The following is a 23,294-nucleotide window of genomic DNA, read 5'->3' as shown; positions in this document are numbered from 1 at the left end:
GGAACGTCATGGAAATTGCACTACAATATACACATGAAAATGGCCAGTGGCAGTGGAAGCTCTCAGTGAATACCTGTGGAAGTACTCATGGAACACTGAGAAGCAGGCTTTGTCCCAGTGGGGACGTTATGCCAAGAAGAAGAAGAAAAAGATGAAGAAAAAGAAGAAGATAAAGACTAGGCAAAATTAGGAGAACAAGGTAAAAAGAGATAATTGAGGAGAACATGGAAGAGATCGAGTAGAGCGTGGAGATTTGGGAAAACGAGGGAAATAAGAAGGTCAAAGTGAAGAACAAAAAGAACGACAAAAATTTAAAAAAAATCTGGAAGAATGAGGCAAACAAGAAGGACGGGGAGAACGATGAGAACTGTCAAAGACAACGATAAGAACGAGAAGAACTTTTCACTTTTCAAATCTACTCCCATCAAGTCATAAACCAAAACAATGTTGCAAAAGCCTTACGCATTCATACCTCATAAATGAATACAAAATCCACATTTAACTCACAGATACATTTAGTACCATTGCCTACAAACATTAATCAGACAACAGCACACGAGTAACACGTTAATATAAATAATCCAACGACGCGTTCCATTAAGTATGCGCTGTGCAACCACTCTCCGTTCGCTTATGTTACAACTTCCACTTTCGGACGGGCCGAGGTGTGAAAATGCAATCCTCGCCGTGTCTCAGCCGTAACACCCCAGCGAACCGCCCCCAACCCACGGCACTTCAAATTAATTTTCTTGCCTTCCATCTCAGTGAGCCAGTGCCAGCGGGTTGGCGGCGGCGATGGTGTGATTTTCCGCCCACGCACGACCAACGCAACGCGCATCCCTGCAGTCAGGGAAACCCTGCCCACTAAACTAGTGTACCTGCCGTACCGGTGCGAATTTTCTATTCATATCTGTGTTGTTTATCTTTTCGCTTTCGATTTCCGCCGAGAGGGTTGTGCCGCCGCGCCGTGTGCCGCTGGTTGAACCTACGAAGGAGACTGGCCAGTGTGAATTTTCCATTGCATAGTGGATGCGTTTGCAGCCAAAGATGGTCAAATGGAGGAGATCCTGGAGAAGGTTTAGCAGATCTATCTAAAGGAATCCCTGAGGGAATCCCTGGAGGAATTCCTGAAGGAATCCCTGGAGAAATTCCTGGAGGAATCCCTAGACGAATTCCTGAAGGAATCCCTGGATGAGTTCCTGAGGGAATCCTTGGAGTAAATCCTGAGAGAAACCATGGAGAAATTGCTGAAGGAGTCCCTGGAGAAATTCCTGAGGTAATCCCTGGAGGAATTCCTGAGGAAATCCGTGGAGGAATTCCTCAGGAAATCCCTGGAGGAATTCCTGAGGGAATCCCTGGAGAAATTCCTGAGGGAATCCCTGGAGGAATTCCTGAAGGAATCCCTGAAGAAATTCCTGAAGGAATCCCTGGAGGAATTCCTGAAGGAATCCCTGGAGGAATTCCTGAAGGAATCCACGAAGAAATTCCTGAAGGAATCCCTGGAGGAATTTCCGAAGAAATCCCTGGAGGAATTCCCGAATGAATCTATGGAAGCATTCCTGAAGGAATCCCTGGAGGAATTTCTGAAAGAATACTTGGAGGAATTTCTGAAGGAATCCCTGGAGGAATTCCTGAAGGAATCCCTGGAGAAATTGCTGAAGGAATCCCTGGAGGAATTCCTGGAGGAATTCCCGATGAAATCCCTGGAGGAATTCCCGAAGGAATCTATGGAAGCATTCATGAAGGAATCCCTGGTTGAATTCCTGAAGGAATCCCTGTAGGAATTTCTGAAGGAATCCCTGGAGGAATTCCTGAAGGAATCCCTGGAGGAATTCCTGAAGGAATCCCAGGAGGAATTCCTGAAAGAATCCCTGGAGGAATTCCTGAAGGAACCCCTGGAGGAATTCCTGAAGGAACCCCTGGAGGAATTCCTGAAGGAATCCCTGGAGAAATTCTTGAAGGAATCCCTGGAGGAATTCCTGAAGGAATCCCTGGAGGAATTCCTGAAGGAATCCCTGGAGGAATTCCTGAAGGAATCCCTGGAGGAATTCCTGAAGGAATCCCTGGAGGAACTCCTGAGAGAATCCCTGGAGGAATTCCTGAAGGAATCCCTGGAGGAATTCCTGAAGGAATCCCTGGAGGAATTCCTGAAGGAATCCCTGAAGGAATTCCTGAAGGAATCCCTGGAGGAATTCCTGAAGGAATCCCTGGAGGAATTCCTGAAGGAATCCCTGGAGGAATTCCTGAAGGAATCCCTGGAGGAATTCCTGAAGGAATCCCTGGAGGAATTCCTGAAGGAATCCCTGGAGGAATTCCTGAAGGAATCCCTGGAGGAATTCCTGAAGGAATCCCTGGAGGAATTCCTGAAGGAATCCCTGGAGGAATTCCTGAAGGAATCCCTGGAGGAATTCCTGAAGGAATCCCTGGAGGAATTCCTGAAGGAATCCCTGGAGGAATTCCTGAAGGAATCCCTGGAGGAATTCCTGAAGGAATCCCTGGAGGAATTCCTGAAGGAATCCCTGGAGGGATTCCTGAAGGAATCCCTGGAGGGATTCCTGAAGGAATCCCTGGAGGGATTCCTGAAGGAATCCCTGGAGGAATTCCTGAAGGAATCCCTGAAGGAATTCCTGAAGGAATCCCTGAAGGAATTCCTGAAGGAATCCCTGAAGGAATTCCTGAAGGAATCCCTGAAGGAATTCCTGAAGGAATCCCTGAAGGAATTCCTGAAGGAATTCCTGAAGGAATCCCTGAAGGAATTCCTGAAGGAATCCCTGAAGGAATTCCTGAAGGAATCCCTGAAGGAATTCCTGAAGGAATCCCTGAAGGAATTCCTGAAGGAATCCCTGAAGGAATTCCTGAAGGAATCCCTGAAGGAATTCCTGAAGGAATCCCTGAAGGAATTCCTGAAGGAATCCCTGAAGGAATTCCTGAAGGAATCCCTGAAGGAATTCCTGAAGGAATCCCTGATGGAATTCCTGAAGGAATCCCTGATGGAATTCCTGAAGGAATCCCTGATGGAATTCCTGAAGGAATCCCTGAAGGAACTCCTGAAGGAATCCCTGAAGGAATTCCTGAAGGAATCCCTGGAGGAATTCCTGAAGTAATACCTGAAGGAATTCCTGAAGGAGTTCCTGAAGGAATCCCTGAAGGAATTCCTGAAGGAATCCCCGGAGGAATTCCTGAAGTAATACCTGAAGGAATTCCTGAAGGAGTTCCTGAAGGAATTCCTGAAGGAATTCCTGAAGAAATCCATGGAGGGATTCCTGAGGGAGTCCATGGAGGAATTCCTGAAGGAATCCATGGAGGAATTCCTGAAGGAATCCCTGGAGGAATTCCTGAAGGAATCCCTGGAGGAATTCCTGAGAGAATCCCTGGAGGAATTCCTGAAGGAATCCCTGGAGGAATTCCTGAAGGAATCCCTGGAGGAATTCCTGAAGGAATCCCTGGAGGAATTCCTGAAGGAATCCCTGGAGGAATTCCTGAAGGAATCCCTGGAGGAATTCCTGAAGGAATCCCTGGAGGAATTCCTGAAGGAATCCATGGAGGAATTCCTGAAGGAATCCCTGGAGGAATTCCTGAAGGAATCCCTGGAGGAATTCCTGAAGGAATCCCTGGATGAGTTCCTGAGGGAATCCTAGGAGTAAATCCTGAGAGAATCCATGGAGAAATTGCTGAAGGAGTCCCTGGAGAAATTCCTGAGGTAATCCCTGGAGGAATTCCTGAGGAAATCCGTGGAGGAATTCCTCAGGAAATCCCTGGAGGAATTCCTGAGGGAATCCCTGGAGAAATTCCTGAGGGAATCCGTGGAGGAATTCCTGAGGGATTCCCTGGAGGAATTCCTGATGGAATCCCTGGAGGAATTCCTGCGGGAATCCCTAGAGGAATTCCTGAGGGAATTCCTGGAGGAATTCCTTAGGGAATTCCTGGAGAAATTCCTTAGGGAATTCCTGGAGGATTTCCTGATGGAATTCCTGGAGGATTTCCTGATGGAAATCCTGGAGGAATTCCTGAAGGAATTTCTAGAGGAATTCCTGGAGGAATCCCTGGAGAAATTCCTGAAGGAATCCCTGGAGGAATTCCCGAAGGATTCTATGGAAGTATTCCTGAAGGAATCCCTGGAGGAATTCCTGAAGGAATCCCTGAAGAAATTCCTGAAGGAATCCCTGGAGGAATTTCCGAAGAAATCCCTGGAGAAATTCCCGAATGAATCTATGGAACCATTCCTGAAGGAATCCCTGGAGGAATTTCTGAAAGAATCCCTGGAGGAATTTCTGAAGGAATCCCTGGAGGAATTCCTGAAGGAATCCCTGGAGGAATTCCTGAAGGAATCTATGGAAGCATTCATGAAGGAATCCCTGGTTGAATTCCTGAGGGAATCCCTGGAGGAATTCCTGAAGGAATCCCTGGAGGAACTCCTGAAGGAATCTATGGAAGCATTCATGAAGGAATCCCTGGTTGAATTCCTGAAGGAATCCCTGGAGGAATTCCTGAAGGAATCCCTGGAGGAATTCCTGAAGGAATCCCTGGAGGAATTCCTGAAGGAATCCCTGGAGGAATTCCTGAAGGAATCCCTGGAGGAATTCCTGAAGGAATCCCTGGAGGAATTCCTGAAAGAATCCCTGGAGGAATTCCTGAAGGAATCCCTGGAGGAATTCCTGAAGGAATCCCTGGAGGAATTCCTGAAGGAATCCCTGGAGGAATTCCTGAAGGAATCCCTGGAGGAATTCCTGAAGGAATCCCTGGAGGAATTCCTGAAGGAATCCCTGGAGGAATTCCTGAAGGAATCCCTGGAGGAATTCCTGAAGGAATCCCTGAAGGAATTCCTGAAGGAATCCCTGAAGGAATTCCTGAAGGAATCCCTGAAGGAATTCCTGAAGGAATCCCTGAAGGAATTCCTGAAGGAATCCCTGGAGGTATTCCTGGAGGAATCCATGGAGGAATTCCTGAAGGAATCCCTGGAGGAATCCCTGAAGGAATCCCTGGAGGAATTCCCGAAGTAATCCATGGAAGCATTCCTGAAGGAATCCATGGAGGAATTCCTGAAGGAATCCATGGAGGAATTCCTGAAGAAATCCATGGAGGAATTCCTGAAGGAATCCATGGAGGAATACCTGAAAGAATCCATGGAGGAATTCCTGAAGGAATCCATGGAGGAATTCCTGAAGGAATCCCTGGAGTAATTCCTAACGGAATCCCTGGAGGAATTCCTGAAGGAATCCCTGGAGTAATTTCTGACGGAATCCCTGGAGAAATTTCTGAAGGAATCCCTGGAGGAATTCCTGTTGGAATCCCTGGAGGAATTCCTGAAGGGATCCCAGGAGGAATTTCTTAAGGAATCCCTGACGAAAATTCTGAAGGAATCCCTGGAGGAATTTCTGAAGGAATCCCTGGAAGAATTTCTGAAGGAATCCCTGGAAGAATTCCTGAAGGAATCCCTGGAGGAATTCCTGAAGGAATTTATGGAGGAATTCCTGAAGGAGTCCATGGAGGAATTCCTGAAGGAATCCATGGAGGAATTCCTGAAGGAATCCATGGAGGAATTCCTGAAGGAATCCCTGGAGGAATTCCTGAAGGAATCCCTGGAGGAATTCCTGAAGGAATCCATGGAGGAATTCCTGAAGAAATCCATGGAGGAATTCCTGAAGGAATCCCTGGAGGAATTCCTGAAGGAATCCCTGGAGGAATTCCTGAAGGAATCCATGGAGGAATTCCTGAAGGAATCCCTGGAGGAATTCCTGAAGGAATCCCTGGAGGAATTCCTGAAGGAATCCCTGGAGGAATTCCTGAAGGAATCCATGGAGGAATTCCTGAAGGAATCCCTGGAGGAATTCCTGAAGGAATCCCTGGAGGAATTCCTGAAGGAATCCCTGGAGGAATTCCTGAAGGAATCCCTGGAGGAATTCCTGAAGGAATCCCTGGAGGAATTCCTGAAGGAATCCCTGGAGGAATTCCTGAAGGAATCCCTGGAGGAATTCCTGAAGAAATCCCTGGAGGAATTCCTGAGGGAATATCTGTACGAATTATTGAAGGAATTCCTGTGGGAATCCCTGGAGGAATACCTGAGGGAATCCCTATAGGAATACCTGAGGGAATCCCTATAGGAATTCCTGAAAGAATCCATGGAGGAATTCCTGAAGGAATCCCTGGAGGAATTCCTGAAGGAATCCCTGGAGGAATTCCTGAAGGAATCCATGGAGGAATTCCTGAATGAATCCCTGGATGAGTTCCTGAGGGAATCCTTGGAGTAAATCCTGAGAGAATCCATGGAGAAATTGCTGAAGAAGTCCCTGGAGGAATTCCTGAGGTAATCCCTGGAGGAATTCCTGAGGAAATCCGTGGAGGAATTCCTCAGGAAATCCCTGGAGGAATTCCTGAGGGAATCCCTGGAGAAATTCCTGAGGGAATCCCTGGAGGAATTCCTGAAGAAATCCCTGAAGAAATTCCTGAAGGAATCCCTGGAGGAATTCCTGAAGGAATCACTGGAGGAATTCCTGAAGGAATCCCTGAAGAAATTCCTGAAGGAATCCCTGGAGGAATCTCCGAAGAAATCCCTGGAGGAATTCCCGAATGAATCTATGGAAGCATTCCTGAAGGAATCCCTGGAGGAATTTCTGAAAGAATCCTTGGAGGAATTTCTGAAGGAATCCCTGGAGGAATTCCTGAAGGAATCCCTGGAGGAATTCCTGAAGGAATCCCTGAAGGAATTCCTGGAGGAATTCCCGATGAAATCCCTGGAGGAATTCCCGAAGGAATCTATGGAAGCATTCATGAAGGAATCCCTGGTTGAATTCCTGAAGGAATCCCTGGAGAAATTTCTGAAGGAATCCCTGGAGGAATTCCTGAAGGAATCCCTGGAGGAATTCCTGAAGGAATCCCTGGAGGAATTCCTGAAGGAATCCCTGGAGGAATTCCTGAAGGAATCCCTGGAGGAATTCCTGAAGGAATCCCTGGAGGAATTCCTGAAGGAATCCCTGGAGGAATTCCTGAAGGAATCCCTGGAGGAATTCCTGAAGGAATCCCTGGAGGAATTCCTGAAGGAATCCCTGGAGGAATTCCTGAAGGAATCCCTGGAGGAATTCCTGAAGGAATCCCTGGAGGAACTCCTGAAGGAATCCCTGGAGGAATTCCTGAAGGAATCCCTGGAGGAATTCCTGAAGGAATCCCTGGAGGAATTCCTGAAGGAATCCCTGGAGGAATTCCTGAAGGAATCCCTGGAGGAATTTCTGAAGGAATCCCTGGAAGAATTCCTGAAGGAATTCCTGGAGGAATTCCTGACGGAATCCCTGGAGGAGTTCCTGACGGAGTCCCTGGAGAAATTCCTGAGGGACTCCCTGGAAAAATTCCTAAAGGAATCCCTGGAGGAATTTATAAGGGAATTCCCTGGAGGGATTCCTGAGGGAATTTCTGAGAAAATCCTTGGATGAATTCCAGAGGTAATCCCTAGGTAATTCCTGAAGGACGAACTTAAGAGAATCTAAGGTAACTTTGAAGGATTTTCTAAGGAAATCATTGAAAAAGTTTCGGAAAGATGAAGGAAGGAATCCCCGGAGAAATACCTGACGAAACTTCTCAAGGATTTTCTGAAAATATCCGTGGCAAACCTCACGGAATTTCGAAGGAATTTCTTGAATAGATTTGCAAGTTTTTGGCCATCTTCTTCCCACTGTACACCGTGATAATGATGATGATAATGCATTTGGAAAAGGGTATCCAAACAAACCTCCGCACATCGAAAGAAAACTCATTAGCGGCTCGTACTTGCTGCATTGCACTGGCTGTTGGGTGTGTTTAGATTGTGAGTGACTGTGGGAAGGTAGCTGCGCCGCCAACAAGGCAAGAGGAGGATCATTTTCCCTGCTGCCCCGGGTGGATAAATGTGCACGCGTCATAAACACAGACATTAAAATCATCACGTCGTAAAAATGTGCGTTGGTTGGCGATCGGACATTTTCGATGTCGGTGCATCAGTTGGAACTGTGCGCAGCTGTCGTGTACGAGTGCTATTTTCGCTTTCATGAGCGAACCAGGTAAAACTGTTGTTTTCCGGCTATCTGAAATTGAATTCTATTTTCGTGACGGGTGGTGAGCCATACACGAAGAAGGAAGGTGAAAATTGATAGAGCTTCGAACCTTGACCAAGAGGCGCCAGGACGTCCGTCACCTTCAACTACCCGGCGTTGGAATGACTCAGAGCGTCGCAAAGGGCACCTTAGTCAGAATGAAGCATCATCGCATTGGATTGGTCATCAGTTCCCGAGTCCCGAAAAATTAGATCACAATCTGCGCTCAAAGTCCGGTGTGACTCAATTTGACACGAGCCAGGAGGATTGGGAAAATATTTGTCTTTGAAATGATCTGCCGGTCGGTTATTCTAAACAGAGGCATTTTTCGCAATGTTTATTTTTTTTTGCCAGTCGATTGGAGGAATGCGTTAGAACTTTATGGAAACCAACTGTTCGATTCGGGTCGAAAAATCAGCAATTTGAACGCTATAGCGTGAGATTGAGAGAGACACTGGAATGAGGCTTTTGGTATGCAGCAAGAAAATCTATTTCTGAATGTTTCTGGAGCGACTGACTTCTAACTAGCTGCCACTTTATGACGATGGATGTCTTGTAAAAATATAATTTGAATAGAATTCATTTGACTTTCATCCGTCACTTAAGGCAAATCAGGATGCATTTCCTGTTTTTTTTTGTTTTTGATTTTTTATTAAATAATATAATCTCAAAACGAAAAACATTTCCCACTAGGAAGATACCGTGATCCTTCCTCGAAATGCGTATGAAACTCGGTTTTGAAAATATTGCTTCGTTATTTGATAGAAAAACAAAAACCAAAAAACGAGATAATACATCCAGTTTCACCGTGGTTGAACATAACTTGCAACATCGACAATCAAATGCAACGAAATTGATTATCTTATTCTACTTTTTCTTGAAGTAAGGTCCTCAACGCAATAAAGCCTGCTTCTCAGCTTAGTGTTCTATGAGCACTTTCACAGTTTTTAACTGACTGCTTTCTCTGCCACTAACCATTTTGTATGTGTAACACATTGTGTATAGCTTGGGTAGGGACGAGGATACTCTATGTTCAAAGAAATCAAGGAATCCATCATCCCCAGCATGAATACTGATCGCTCACGCCTTTACAGCTGTGGCTATAGGGGCTCGCTGTCGATCATGTCTTTTGTAATTTTGAAATCAGTTTGCTGTAGAAATCGATTTTCTGGGTTTTTCAGGGTTTTGGTGCCCGGGAACTATTTTTAACATGCATTTTAAGTTTGTATTATTCAGAATGAACTGTTTTTATCCACGAAAATCTGTTTTCTTTGTTTAGCTATCAAAACAAAGGAATCAGAAAGCAATAAAATCTCAATATAATCAGAAAAATGAGCTCTTTCGATTAAACTATAGAAAATAGCAATAACACAGCGTAACAAAAAATAACTTTTTGTCTGTCTCAAGAGCAAACTTATGTGTCTCCGAAGGATTTTGGGCCGCTGAATCCGAATCCGGGCTCAGATTTGCTCTAACACGTCACAATTTTGAGCTATACCTCAATTTATAGGGCAAAATATGCGATTTTGGGCATTTTTGATTGCAACCCATTAAGAAAGGAAATATTTTTTTTAAGCAATCAAAAGGTTAATTGGTCAATTAACATCTAAATTAACGACTCATGCAAAATATTTCGTTTTACCAAATGAAATTTGATAGTTTTAAGCGATTTATGTTAGGTACGATATTTCCCATACAAGTCATCCTCCAAAAGTTGCATGCAAGTTTTCATACTAACAAAAAATGCTTAAATCTATCAAATTTGATTAGGTAAAACGAAATATTTTGCATGAGTCGTTAATTTAGATGTTAATTGACCAATTAACCTTTTGACTTCTTAAAAAAAATATTTCCAAGCTTAATGGCTTGCAGTCAAAAAAGCCCAAAATCGCATATTTTGCCCTATAAATTGAGGTATAGCTCAAAATTGTGACGTGTTAGAGCAAATCTGAGCCCGGATTCAGATTCAGCGGCCCAAAATCCTTCGGAGACACATAAGTTTGCTCTTGAGACAAAAAAATGTTGCGCTGTGTAATTTATCCACTAAACAACCTAATTGACCCTATTGAAGATTGGAATAAAACACATGGAAAGTTTCATTGCCGGAAAGGATTCTGAATATATGATACCAATATTAAAAAAAAATATCTAATTACCAAAAGGCCAACGATTCGTCAACGTCCTTTGCTTTCAGCTCTGCGTCCTTTGAAATCAGCTCTGCAACTTTTTGCTAAAAAAAATGAAAATATGAACATTCAGTTCGAAGTTATCATCATGGAAGTAGTTTGTGTGCGCGTGTTGACGTGTCGAAAATTTCGGCAGCCAGTTTTTTCGCGTCCGTGATTTTCTACTCAACTTGAAGATACTAGATTTGGCTGAATTAAAATTTTAATGCTGCTGCGGATCGGCGTCAACGGCAAACTGCAAGATTTCCGATCAATTGGAAAGCTTAACCCTGAAGTTCAACAATCTCGATTCCTGGGAGGAAATTTTCCAGTTGAGACCGGTAATACCCCTGCTGAGACGACATGGCCTGTTAAGGAAGAAGGAAGAAGGTCTCATCATAAGAAAATTGAATTTTTGGAAGCAATCAGCAGAAAAATGATCCAGTTTGGTGAGATCTGGCCATTTTATTTGTATAACTAATTATTACTTTCAGATCTATTCAGGTAAATGAAAATTTCAATAACCTACTATATTCGTAAATATGCCAAAAGTTTGCTTTCTCGCCAAGGAAAGCGTGCCATAAATTCCTATCCAAAATCCAACTCCACATATCTATGAAGTGGGCCAAGTTCTTGGACATATTCTGAGTAGATATCTAATCAACATTTCCTCCCCATCCCCGCTGATCGTAAAGACCTGGCCAGGTGTCGAGGTCGTTCAATGAAAGGTTTGTCAAGTCCCAGGCATCTTTTCTGGCGCATTGAACGTCTCTATCGATAGCCACCCCAGGATGTGTACGGTCGGCTATGCTATGCTATGCTATGCTATGCTATTCAGTTCGAAGGTATCATCATTGGTAACAAGGAACGTGAACTAAGAATTAAAAAGAAAAGTTTTATACATGAATTATTGCTTATCAAAAGAGCAAAACTGTGCGTTTATTCGTATCCAAGATTAAATATATCAGTGGAAAGGATGGATAATCGTGACTAGAACAGACTAGAACTCAACAATTACCGTATGGATAGTTAAAACAAGTGCCATCTCCTAGCATATTTCAGCTTTTCGTGCACATGCGCAATACTTCACGACAACCCACTGCGTCTGCGCTAGTTAGTCTGAAAGTTTCACTAATTTAGAGTCAGCAAATGATCGAGCGCCATCTTCAGTTAAAAATATAAGCTTTGCTGAATAAATCAGCTCTGGATGGTATCAAATAAGTATAGATGGTATGGAATCTATTTCCCAACAGTTTAACGCTAAAGAAATCTTTTGTAGCATTTAGGAGGAAATGCATTGAATACTTTAACTTTAATTAGTTTGTTGTTGATAATTAATTCATCGAGACCAATTGTATAACACTATGTTAAAATCACCAGGGTGCGATGACGTCACGTTTTCGATTCCCGCATCTTGTACCAATGTTTAGGGAACTCAAATGCATTGTCAATGGGGGAACCCAATTGATGTTGGCTGCAAACAATCCTATTGGGTGGGAATAGGGATGTCATATACGTGGTTAAAATACGTGGCGCTTATGGACATAGTTTTGTAACATTTATAAAAAGACACATGTCTAAATAAAATAAAATAAATAAATAAATGCTTATTAGATATTCTTTCTTATCATAGGCTTGAAATAAAACTTCATTGACCTACTACCTTGCTCCTCCTGTCTAGCCAGAATAATTTATTTGTCCTAGGAAATCAACGGGATTGCTTATTGGGGCTATGGTTGCCAAAATCAGTGTCCAGTTCAATGCAATTTAAAGTGCCATATTTCTACGCAGTCTTGATTCTCAAAATGGGTTTTTATTAAAAAAAAAAAAAAAAAAAAAGACGCGGACACAATCTTCAGTCAAAGGCTGTAAAGACTGAATGAAACTTAACACTAGACAAGGGACACATGGAGCATGCACCAGTGGATATGGAGAAGAAACTATTCTCACGAAAGAATTCATCGCCCGGAGCAGAATTCGAACCCTCATCCCACAGCATGGTGCGATTACTTGGTGACCCTTACAGCACGTTTACGAGGCTCTACAACGTTTCGGCACTTATGGATAGTGCCATCATCAAGAAGAACTGGAACTTAATTAGTTAATTATGGGAACTTATTTCGATTTACTTTTAATAATTAGAGTGTACATTTCCCAGCTCTTTTTATTTTCCCAGGATTTGGGACATAATACTGAGCTGATCCCGGGAACTCCAGGGATCCCGCGATTTTTCATATTTTTAATAAACTCCAAGAAAAATTACTTTTTTTTTTGCTCCTGTTCAGTTGAAAGATTATACCTTTGGTCAGTTTCGAGGTTACATATATGTAAAACTTGTGTGGAATGTACTGAACTATTACTTTATGTACAACTATAAATAATTGAAATTAATCTATTATCATTATGATCATCTGTCTATTTACAACTATTTTGTAGTCAATTGCAAGCAACTTTCCACAAACATACCATGTTCTGAGTAAAATAAACACTCCAAAGAGTTCTTAGTACAGAGCTACTTTTCAGATAGTCAGCAAATTGAAAAAGAACTAAAAGTTCAGCACAGATAATAATTCTTTTAATAAGCTACACTAAGCTTCACAACTATAATAATATGCAATGCAATAATAATGCAATCTATAGTCATGAAACAAAAGGAATTTGTTTTTTTCATGTATCTGTGTAAACATCATGTGCATGATTGAAATTACACGATAGTAGGTGTAAGGCACATGGGTGATCATTATGGTGTAGTGCATGAAATAATCAATTGCACTTTGAATAAATAGCAAATAAATTTTGGATGGATCTATAGTTATGAAACAGAGTGTAATTCATGATAACAGTATACATTTGTAACACAAAAATATTCCACAGAGTATCGCTTTGGAATATGTTTTTATTTTAGACCTACATTGTAAAAATAGCATCTGTTTAAGTTGATTGCATTTTTTGGATTTTGTATTTTACTCTGCAGTTTTGATTAGTGTTTAAGTTTCGCAATTCTAGACATTATTTTGTAAAATTACGGACATGATACAGTTGAGTTCCTCCAGTAAATAATTGAGAGTCCAGGGATTAAATCGGGAATTACAAGGTAATTCAGGGGAATATTCTTAGGTATTTCTTTGAGAATTGCTACAAGGGTACTTTGTGGAGTTTTTTCAAGGGAGTCGTTGGGAACCTCGTCTATGGACTACATCGAAACTTTCTCAAAGTATTTCAACAAGGCTTTCTTCAAGTAGTCTTCGGAGAATTTCTTCTGGATTTTTTGGTGATTTTGTCTGCAATTTTGTGGATTTTTTTTCAGGAATCTATTAGGAAATTTATAATGCATTCGATAGAGCATTCTCTATGAAATTCCTTTGGTAATTTATATAGATTCTTTTGAAAATTGTCATCATGTATTAGATGGAACTGGAAATTTTCTTCCGAAATTTATCTAGAGATTACATTATCAATGCCCTTTGGTTTCAACGGAAATTTCTCCAGGGATTCGTTGAATTTTTTTTTATTTTCTTTAAGTAATCCCTCCATCGATTTCTATTTTTTTCATTTTTTTATCTGTATTAACGAGATTTTTAGCCCTAGGCTAGTTCATCTCGGAACCCACGCTTAACTTCCCTTCCGAAGGAAGAACCCACATTATGCGAGTTTGTCGGGAGTGGGATTGGATGCCCTATAGAAAATCAAAAAGCGACCCATGAGGAATGAACTTATGTTCCATGAAAATGTGCAATGTTACCCATAAATAATTGAAAATTATCCATGACTTTAAACATTTGCATCACTAAAGCAGTACAATGTAAAGCAATTCAGCCCTGTCGAATTAAATTATGAGAATATGTTATCTATCGATGATTTTAAATTTTTCATGGAGCAATTCATATTTCTTATGGTGCAGTTTGATAATATTTATGGAGAATTCATCTATTTTCTATGGAGCATTTCCATTTTTCTTTGGAGCTTTTGTATTTTATTCTGGAGCATTTCAGTATTATGTATTGGTGCAAAATTGTACTTTTAATGAGAAAATTTTATGTTTTACCGGTACATTTTTTATAAAGTATGGAACGTTTTCAATTATTTATGGGTAACATTGCACATTTTAATGGAACATATGTTCATTCTCTATGGAGCGCTTTTTGATTTCCTATGGAGCGTTTCCATTTGTTTATGGGTGCAATAAATAGGCTGCCATTGAACTCTGGCTTCACTAGTGTGTATACTTGCTTTACGGATTACTTGAGGAATTTCTCAAGGGACTCGTTAGCATGACTACTCCGGAGATGGCTCGAGTCCGCATTTAGGAATTGACTTCCCCACAAATTTCACTGAAAATTTCTTCAGAGACTTCTCTTGATACCCTTTAGGAATTTGTCTAAAGGTTCGTCGGATAATTTTTTTCAAATTCAACCAAAAGCTCCATCGAAAATTTCTACATTTATTTCACCAGCAATTTCTTCAACTATTTATTGGGGGATACCTGCAGGCATTCTGAATGAAGAACTAGCCTTAGAGTTAAAATTCGTGATATAGGGGAAATTGTGTATTTTCGGCCGTTTTGTTCTCTTCGTCATGGGGGGTTTTTTGAAAGCTGTTGAACTCAGAGTTGACCTCAAATCCTTCCCAACCAAGCTGAATTATATGACCAATTTTAAAGAAATTTAGCCGACAAAAACCCCCCATGACGAAGAGAATAAACCTGCCGATAATACCCATCGTCATCTTAAAATAATTAAAAAAAATCTGTAATTGTTTCAGGCACTTCTTCAGAATTTGATTTTTAATTTGTTCAGGATCTTTATCAGAAAATATGCAAGGGATGATGTATTTCCGTAGGATCCAGAAAATCCTGCTTGCAGAATTCTACCTGGGATGGTTTGATGATGAAATGATTTTCATGCACAGATTCTATCCAGAAAATGTACGTTATTTGAGCAATTTCTCCGAGAAATCCTAGTGGATTGTGAATTGGAATCCTTAAAGGATTTGTAGCGAAATCCTTCTTCAGATTTGTTTGGGAATATTTTTACGATTCCAATCGAAAGTTGATTCAAGTATTACACGAGATTTTTTTCAAGTATTCTTTCAGGTATTACTATCAGGACATCATTGAAGAATTGTTTGAGCAATTCTTCGTGAAATTTTATCGGTAATTTCTTCAAGGACTCTGTGGGGAATTTCCCAATAAATTGGTTGGAAAGTTCATCCAGTGGTTTCAATGGAAATTTTCAAGTACTTTTAAGTAATAAGTTCATGCTCAAAACTTTCTTAAATTTTTTGGGGAATTTCTTGAAGGGAATTCATGCAATGGCAGGCAAAGAAAGCCCTTCAATGAATGACTGTGGAAGTGCTTTAAGAACACTAAGTTGAAGAGAGGCAGGCCAAGTTCTAATGCGAACGTCGAACCATAAAGAAGAAAAGAAGAACGTAGAAAACTGAAAAATGAAAAGAATGCGTCACTTTCATCTTTTTGGGGTTTACTTGTTAACTCTCTTATGCAAAATGAACAAAAGTTCGTTTGCACACATACATACTGGAGTTATGGTTGAATAACTAGAACATATTTCTTTCTTCACTTCACTTATAACAAAGACTAAACAGATTAAAAAGAATTCAGAATTTTTATTGTTCACCAGCACAAATTGTGCTGGTTCGTCACAAAGGGATATCAAGGCTGATTTTAAGTAAAATAATCTATATCTATCTATATATATATATATATATATATATATATATATATATATATATATATATATTTATATATATATATATATATATATATATATATATATATATATATAAATGAGTTTGAAGCCCCTTTGAGGCAACAAAACTCACGAACGGCTGAACCGATCAGGATGACTCTTGAACGGTTCGGTTCGTATTCGTGGTGGCTGTGTTTATATCTACAAAAAGTTACGAAAATCAACTACAAAAGTAAGAAAATTGATAAAGTACTGATTTTGTATGAGCTGGGAAGGAAATCAACACTATCGAAATGAAACCAATCTAGAGTGCGGTGCTCTTTTGAGCTCAATAGTTGTCAAACCACCAGAAGACGGCAAGACATAGTTTGTCGGGACAGCTAGTTGGATATAAATATACATAATTGAACAAATTTGTATCTTGTTGTATCCCAAGTAGCATTCTATTGGCCAAACAGCCTTGTAGAGGTTCAAAGACGCGTAGTAAAACATATTTTATTTTGGTTTTATGCTGATTTTACGAGCTTCTTCTAGTCTGTTTGACTAAAAAATGATACTTTTGATGTATACAGCCAGTCCATAGAAAATCTATATGGGTTTGTAGTTCATAGAATATAATTACACCCGTATTTTTATTTAACTCGCCATCAGGGTCACTAATTTTCAGATAGAGTGGTGCAAAAAATAAAAGTTTTTCAGAAGTGATAATTTTCAATAAATAATAACTTTTGAACCACTTGACTGATTTTAAACTTCTCTTTTCTGTTTAAAAGATAATAAATTGAAGTTTTGAAGGGGCTTTATTTTCAAAAAAAATATATCTCATCAACTTAAGAAAGTACATTTCTGATTTTTTGATATGCTACCCTAAATTTTCCGAGTTTCCTGATATAAAACATATAAATCCAAATCCTTTGGTCCCGGGACCATGACAACGTGCAAAAAAAAAACAAATATATTTTAAATCTTTTGCACCTAAACACATTTTGGCCCTTTCAACCTATTTTTCCTGAAAATTACAATTCCATATCTTCTCAATAAAAAAGAAGGGTTTAAATTGGTCAGTTAGTTCAAAAATTATGGTTTTTGAAAATGTTTAGTTTTGAACAACTTTGATTTTTAGAACCACTCTATCTTAAAATTGGTCACCCTTATGACGTAAAAAAAAAAACGGGTCAACGTTTTCACAAGGTATATGTAAAACGCTCAACCATATTTCTTTCAATTCTTCTTTGCCTCCCAAAACCAAAACACTACTCTCTCGATTTTATTTCCATCAATTAGTCGGATGTTGTTTTACATAAATTTCCTCTCCAGTCGTGGGGTGCAATATCATCTTATAACGATTTACAGTAATTATTCAAGTTTATTTTTTTCTTCCTTTTCCAAATGATTCGTGGTGACTTTAAAACATTTTTCAATTCATTCACTCTAAAAAAAAGTGATGATAATGATTTTGATGAGGCTGATTAGATGAAAAAATGACATTTCAAGACAGTTGAAAGAACATTTAAAGCTAGTTCATTTAGAATTTCATTTCAAAATTATTTATAAATTAATATCTGCATTGGTTTTATTTCATATATTTTGGGTATGAAAGAGGTCCAGATTTTAAATTCAATTTTCATTCATTTCGATCAATGTTTCAGTTTCGTTTTTTTTTGTTTTTTTTTTCTGAAAATTTTACAGTTTTTTTGTTGTAATTTACGGTGAAATTAAAATGATGAATCGTTAAAAAAATGTGTTCGTGGGTCAGAGTTTAAATCTAAAATAAATAACTGACGGATTTTTCTCACATTTTATAAATAAATAAGTACAAAACAAGAATTGGAAAACCACTAAATAGACAACGAGTAAAAGCAACACTTTACATTAAAAGAAGAAGCTCGCCCAAAACTATGCTCTTGCTTCTTCTTTCCATTCGTATCTGATATGGTTTACTTAAACAAAAAAGCTTACTGTTATTATAAAAACAAGTATATTTTCTTTCGTTTAATTATATTAAGTTCTGATAGTTCTGATTCTGTTTCCTTAGCTGATTGTTTCGAGTTTTCACTGGTTCTGATTCTTATTTGTTTTTTTTTTTAATTTTCGAGTTTTTTTTTTCTTGCTATCGATCCCTGTCTCCTTCTTTGAGTTCACACGATTTTCGTTGAGTGTCTAACTTTTCTTCCTTCGCTTCTTCCCATTCTGCCGGAGTGTTCCCAATCTAAAACTCCGTCACGGCCGACGCCGTTCTCCAGTCGCTGTCGACCACGGTCAGATCGGCGCAGGTCTGCGAGTGGCCCAAGTGGTTCTCGGCCAAACAGCAGTACTTGCCGGCATCACCTAAAAGATTGGGTAGAGTTAGCTGAGGAAGATGCCTGGATGAGAATGAAACATTTTCGAACCTTCGTAGGCAACCGGAAGCGAAAGGCGACACAGTCCATTCCGATATTCCGGATAGTACCGCTGGCCGCTCTCGTCAATCGGAACGTTGTTCTTGGTCCAACGAACAGCAGGTGTGGCATCGCACGCGACGATGCACTCGAAACGCGCCGGCTGTCCACTGACGACGGCAATGTCCTTCAGGGGCTGCAATATGAAACGTGAAAATTCAAGCTCTGGTGTAATTTCGTAAGCTAAAACCTAGAACTAGGATTGACTTATTGCAGGTTTTAGGTCTAGTTAGGTGCTGGTCTTGAACATGAATATAGACATGGACTTTAACTTGTGAGTCTAGTCCTATAATCGGCAATAAGTCAGACCAGAAGTTCTGGTATTTGTCCAATGCAACACCCCCTGATGAAACTTACGGCAACGAATAGTGGCTGCTTGGTGGCAATAGCCGGGTCCTGTGGATGGTGCTTGGGAGTGCTAGTAGCTGAGCGGTTGAAGCCCTGCACCGGGGTCGATAGTTGCTGCTGTTGTTGCTGTTGCTGGTCTGAAGGGGACAAAACAAGAATTTCCGGAGCGATGGCTTTAGTTTCTTCAAACCACTTCAGAACATCGAAGCACAATGAGTACAAACTGCGCAGGAGCTTTTTTTCTGGTGAAGCGATTGCGGCTGTCTGACATGCTGCTGCTGAGCGATAGGCGATGCGATACGATGCGGCGAAACTGAGAAGCGATCACACAGATGCACTTATGGAAATACAAGTTTTACATGCACTGGAATCGAGGTACTTACCGAAAGACTGGAAGGTTTCTGATGTTAGTACAAAACACACAAAAAGGTAAGGCTTAACACACGCACTGTAGTGGTAAGACATAAACACGGTTTTTGGAGCGAATAAACATGACAAACACTGAAGTCTTATGTTTAAATCATAGTACATTACCTCACTGCCCAAGTAACATTTAATGTTTTGTTCGGCTCTATAAGAGATCTTCATGACCAACTTAATAAAACTTGTAATAAAACTGATTTATACATCAACACCTCTTGATAACCTCTTTAAGAGCATCTTCTGGCTAAGTGGACCACTCTCGGAGAGGTTTTGCAAACCGCATTTAGAGTAGTATTAAAACCGTTTTAAAACCTAGTTGAAAAATTTTCCATTTTCGAAAAGAAGTTATGATGATTGTTGTTGTTGTTTTTTTTTCAACAAAATCTATGACAGCTCAAGATGCAGAGAAGCTTCTTTGATAGCAAGTAAAGTTCAGGAGGATACATCGTTCATAAGTACAAAGCAATCATTTCAAAGTAATATTTTAGTAGTTGTTGTGTTGGCTTATGCGCATTCAATTTTACCGTGAATATTGGGGTTGCAGAAACATAAAATCAATGCGTTTCGAAAATGGTGAATATTATCATCTAGGGATGAAATAAATTAATTTGCTTATTCAGTAAAACTATCTCGAATCACAAGAAAACTCAGCTGAGTGAGTTTATTTATGTGAGCATGTTGTGGAAATGGGACTATGTTATCAATTAATTGTTAATTCGAGCAAAATGAACTATTTTCCATTCACGTTAGCTTATTCTTTAATATAGCGACGACCTTAATTAAGGAAAACAAAACGAAAACAAGTTTATTTTTATGATGATCGCAATAAACCTAGCAGTGTCGTAGTTTCTGCTTTTCCACCAACAGATGTCGTTACTAATCGAACGGATCGTCATCTGTTGAGAGTTTGAACCGTTTTATTGTGGTAATAATAAATGCCAGAGGGTTTACATATCGGAGAGTTTTGTTTACTCTTAAAATATGGCTTTACGGATATCTTCAAGTATACTATAAAATATTTAATCAAAGGTTTTCATAAAAGGAGTCGTAAAACTGTGACTTTAAATCATTACTGTAATAAAACCCTAATAAAAATCAAACAAAACCAATCAGCAATAGAATTGTTACTTGGGTGTCAACGAAAACTCTCAGAGACGCAAAAAAGATGAGTATCCTACCCATTCTAGAACTATTGAATACTAAACTGTCTCTGTTTTTGTAAAATTCATAAATCCAAAAGTTTTGCAATGAAACTGAGCGTTTTGATTAAAAAAACATCCAAGTCAAAATTCCTTGGTCTGTCAACCATCAGAATAGACAAAGGGACAAAGAAACCCTTGAATGTACCGAAATGTACCGGTCTTGTAGAGCGGATCTGGTATGATGGTTAAAGCACGTGACTATCACGCCGAGGACATGGGATCGAATCCCACTCCCGGCAAACTCGCAAAATGAGTTCTTGCTTCGGAAGGAAACTAGAGCGTGGGTCCCGAGATGAACTAGCCAAGGGCTAAACATCTCGTTAATACAGATAAAAAAAATGTACCGGTCTTAAACATCAAAGTGATCAGACGCTTGTGAAAAAAATACATAACTTCTTCAACCACGTAATCCTACGGTGGAATTAACACCAACCTAGGCGCCAAATACAAACACCCGGTCGAGGTTTCTTGACATTTGATTGAGTGATCAAACAGTGGCGAACAGTTGCCGTCTGTGCCAAAAACCGCCAAAACAACGGCTACGGCTGGCGACAGCGCTGAATTTCGTTTATCAAATTCTTGCCCTAGAAACCCGAAGAATGTCTCGCCTTAAATGCAATACTTTTTACAACCTGCCATGGTGCTCCACCACGGCACGGAAAAGAAAAATATGCCGACAAAGTTGACATAAGAGGCCAACGTCCCTCCCCCGCAGTTGTTCGTGTATCTTCGCTATATAGCTACCTCAATGCAAAACATCACTGGGTGATTCAACCGACGAAAGTGAAAATTTTATTTCCCTTCACAGTAGGTAATGTAACCTCCGAAAGTCAGAATGGGTTGATGAATCATGGCGAAAATTAATCATCCCTGGCGGGTTGGTCGTGTTGTAGAGAAATGTATTACGTCAACTTGGATTACCCTAAAGCTTGATGCCAACATTGCTAGATAGGTAGGTCGCAAAAACAAATTTCCCCGGCTTCGCCAAAGAGATCTCCGGGAAATGGTTCTAATATTGAATTAATCTCCATCCACCCAGTCCTCATCATGTCGTGGTAGTGTCGTGGTTGCACTATGAACCAAAAATTAAAACAGTGTATCAATAGTCTATGTCTATGATGCACTTGCATCAATATCTCAATTTTCACTAAAACTTCTAACATAATGCATCCTGGTGTGTCGGTACACTAAACCTTGAGGTTGAGGAGCCATTTCGGCACCAACATTTCAAAAAGGTGTAACTGTCTTTTTTGATACATCACCGTTTTTCAAAGTTGTGGATCATATTACGTTAGAAAAAAAAAAAAAAAAGATTTAGCTTGGGCTGTATGAATCAAAAGTAACAATCTTGATTTTACAACATTTTTACATAAACTGAATAATATTTCACGCTATGTTCTGAGGAGGTTATTTTGAATAGTGAATGTACTTTAGATTTTACTCCTTAGAAAGGTAGGTTCGGACTCAATCGAAAACTTGTAGTTGGAAGGCACGAAATGTTGCAAATTGACAAATTGAGAGATGAAATTTGTGAAAAAAATCGTGTTCTGGTGGGATTCGAACCTACGACTCCGTATTCACTAGACCGGCGCTTTAACTAACTAAGCCACAGAACAGGTAATGATTCTGCAGAATAGCACTAGTTTACAGCATTTTTGAACTCGGTAAGCTGATGATTGTTTATGGTGTAGAATCATGCTCTGAGTTCGAAAACGCGAAGGAAAAAAAATACAGTAGAGCGGAAATTTTTTCGACTTTCCATACAAGATTAATGATTTGAAATCAATTTTTGTTCTATTTTTGAGCAAAGTCGGTCACTTCACATATCTCATTCTCCGTAATCAATGCTCCGATTGAGCTGAATTTTTTTCTGTAACTCGCCTACATATGATATGTCAAATAAACGTTGAGAAAGAATTTTTCAATCATTTTTTTCTTATTGAAAAAAATACATTTCTTCATATAATTTTGGAAATTTAACTAAAATTTAAGGAGATCGTCCCCAAAACTCGCCAATATCTTGAATTTCATCAATCTGACGCCAAACCTGTATTCAGATGATCGAATGGTGTTATATTCAGCTTTTAATTTATGGAAAAAGATTTAAAATTAGTTGAACAAACGCAAGATATTTGATTTTTTTTTTTAAATTCCCTATTTTAAAAAGTTGTAAAACTCGATATTGAGCTAAAACTCAAAAACTGTTCTACTTTAAATTTTTTGAAGCACGGTTTCGAAATCAGCGCTAAATTATGCTTCAAAAATTTTGGTTCACGACTTTCGTTTTATTTTGTAAACTAGTGTAGATAGCCAAACTGATTCCGAAGCCACACCATGAACACTTCTTTTTCATAAACCTGTCTCTCTTCGGCTTAGATGCCAATCCACATCACACTCGCTAACTGGTGGGCACAAATGTGTCGTAAATAAAAAAAAATGCGTTATCTTTTTTCAAAAACCCGCGTGAAATAGTCAGGTCCATATCTACCGTGACTTATTTTTTCACGCGGTTTTTCAAATATCACGGTTTTTTTTACGCTGTACCATTATTGTCGTAAAAAAAACAGTATATTTTAAACTGCACATAATTTAACTATAGAAGTTCAGAATTAAGGCTTTAGCGAATAAAATTATAGGTGTGTTCATTTTTTATAATAACTACCGTCGGAAATAACGTGTATTTGTAGAACGTGTTTGTTCTAACAGAGTTTACTTTACCACAGCTTCCAAAAATACGATAGGCAGCGTATTTGTTTTAAATAAAATTAGCATTTGTAAGGTTGTTAACAACAACCGGGCCCATATAGCCGAGGCGGTAAACGCACGGGTATTCAGCATGACCATGCTGAGGGTGACGGGTTCGATTCCCGGTCGGTCCAGGATCTTTTCGTAAAGGAAATTTCCTTGACTTCCTTGGGCATAAAGTATCTTCGTGCCTGCCACACGATAT

The 23,294-nt window shown here is 39.7% G+C and overlaps 1 protein-coding gene across 12 annotated transcripts in view; it reads right to left on the bottom strand.

Annotated features, from left to right (window-relative positions):
* LOC109419679 (titin) overlaps positions 1-23,294 on the bottom strand; it is a 556,752-nt gene that overhangs the window by 49,180 nt on the left and 484,278 nt on the right. For 11 of the 12 annotated variants that reach the window (XM_062853867.1, XM_062853868.1, XM_062853857.1 and 8 more), the window contains 3 exons: positions 18,729-18,856; positions 18,324-18,507; positions 17,188-18,261 (listed from right to left, as the gene is read on the bottom strand). The exons of the other annotated variant lie outside the window; for it this stretch is intronic. In XM_062853867.1, coding sequence (XP_062709851.1) covers positions 18,143-18,261; positions 18,324-18,507; positions 18,729-18,856 — 431 coding nt within the window. In that variant the 3' untranslated portion in view covers positions 17,188-18,142. Of the gene's footprint in view, positions 1-17,187; positions 18,262-18,323; positions 18,508-18,728; positions 18,857-23,294 lie in introns of those variants that run through there. 12 annotated transcript variants of the gene reach the window in all.

The sequence above is a fragment of the Aedes albopictus genome, chromosome 2 (assembly GCF_035046485.1).
Source record: "Aedes albopictus strain Foshan chromosome 2, AalbF5, whole genome shotgun sequence".
In the NCBI taxonomy this organism is placed as follows: Eukaryota; Metazoa; Arthropoda; class Insecta; order Diptera; family Culicidae; genus Aedes; species Aedes albopictus.
The sequence above is the reverse complement of the archived record's forward strand: the minus strand, read 5'-3'. Positions and strand labels throughout refer to the sequence as shown.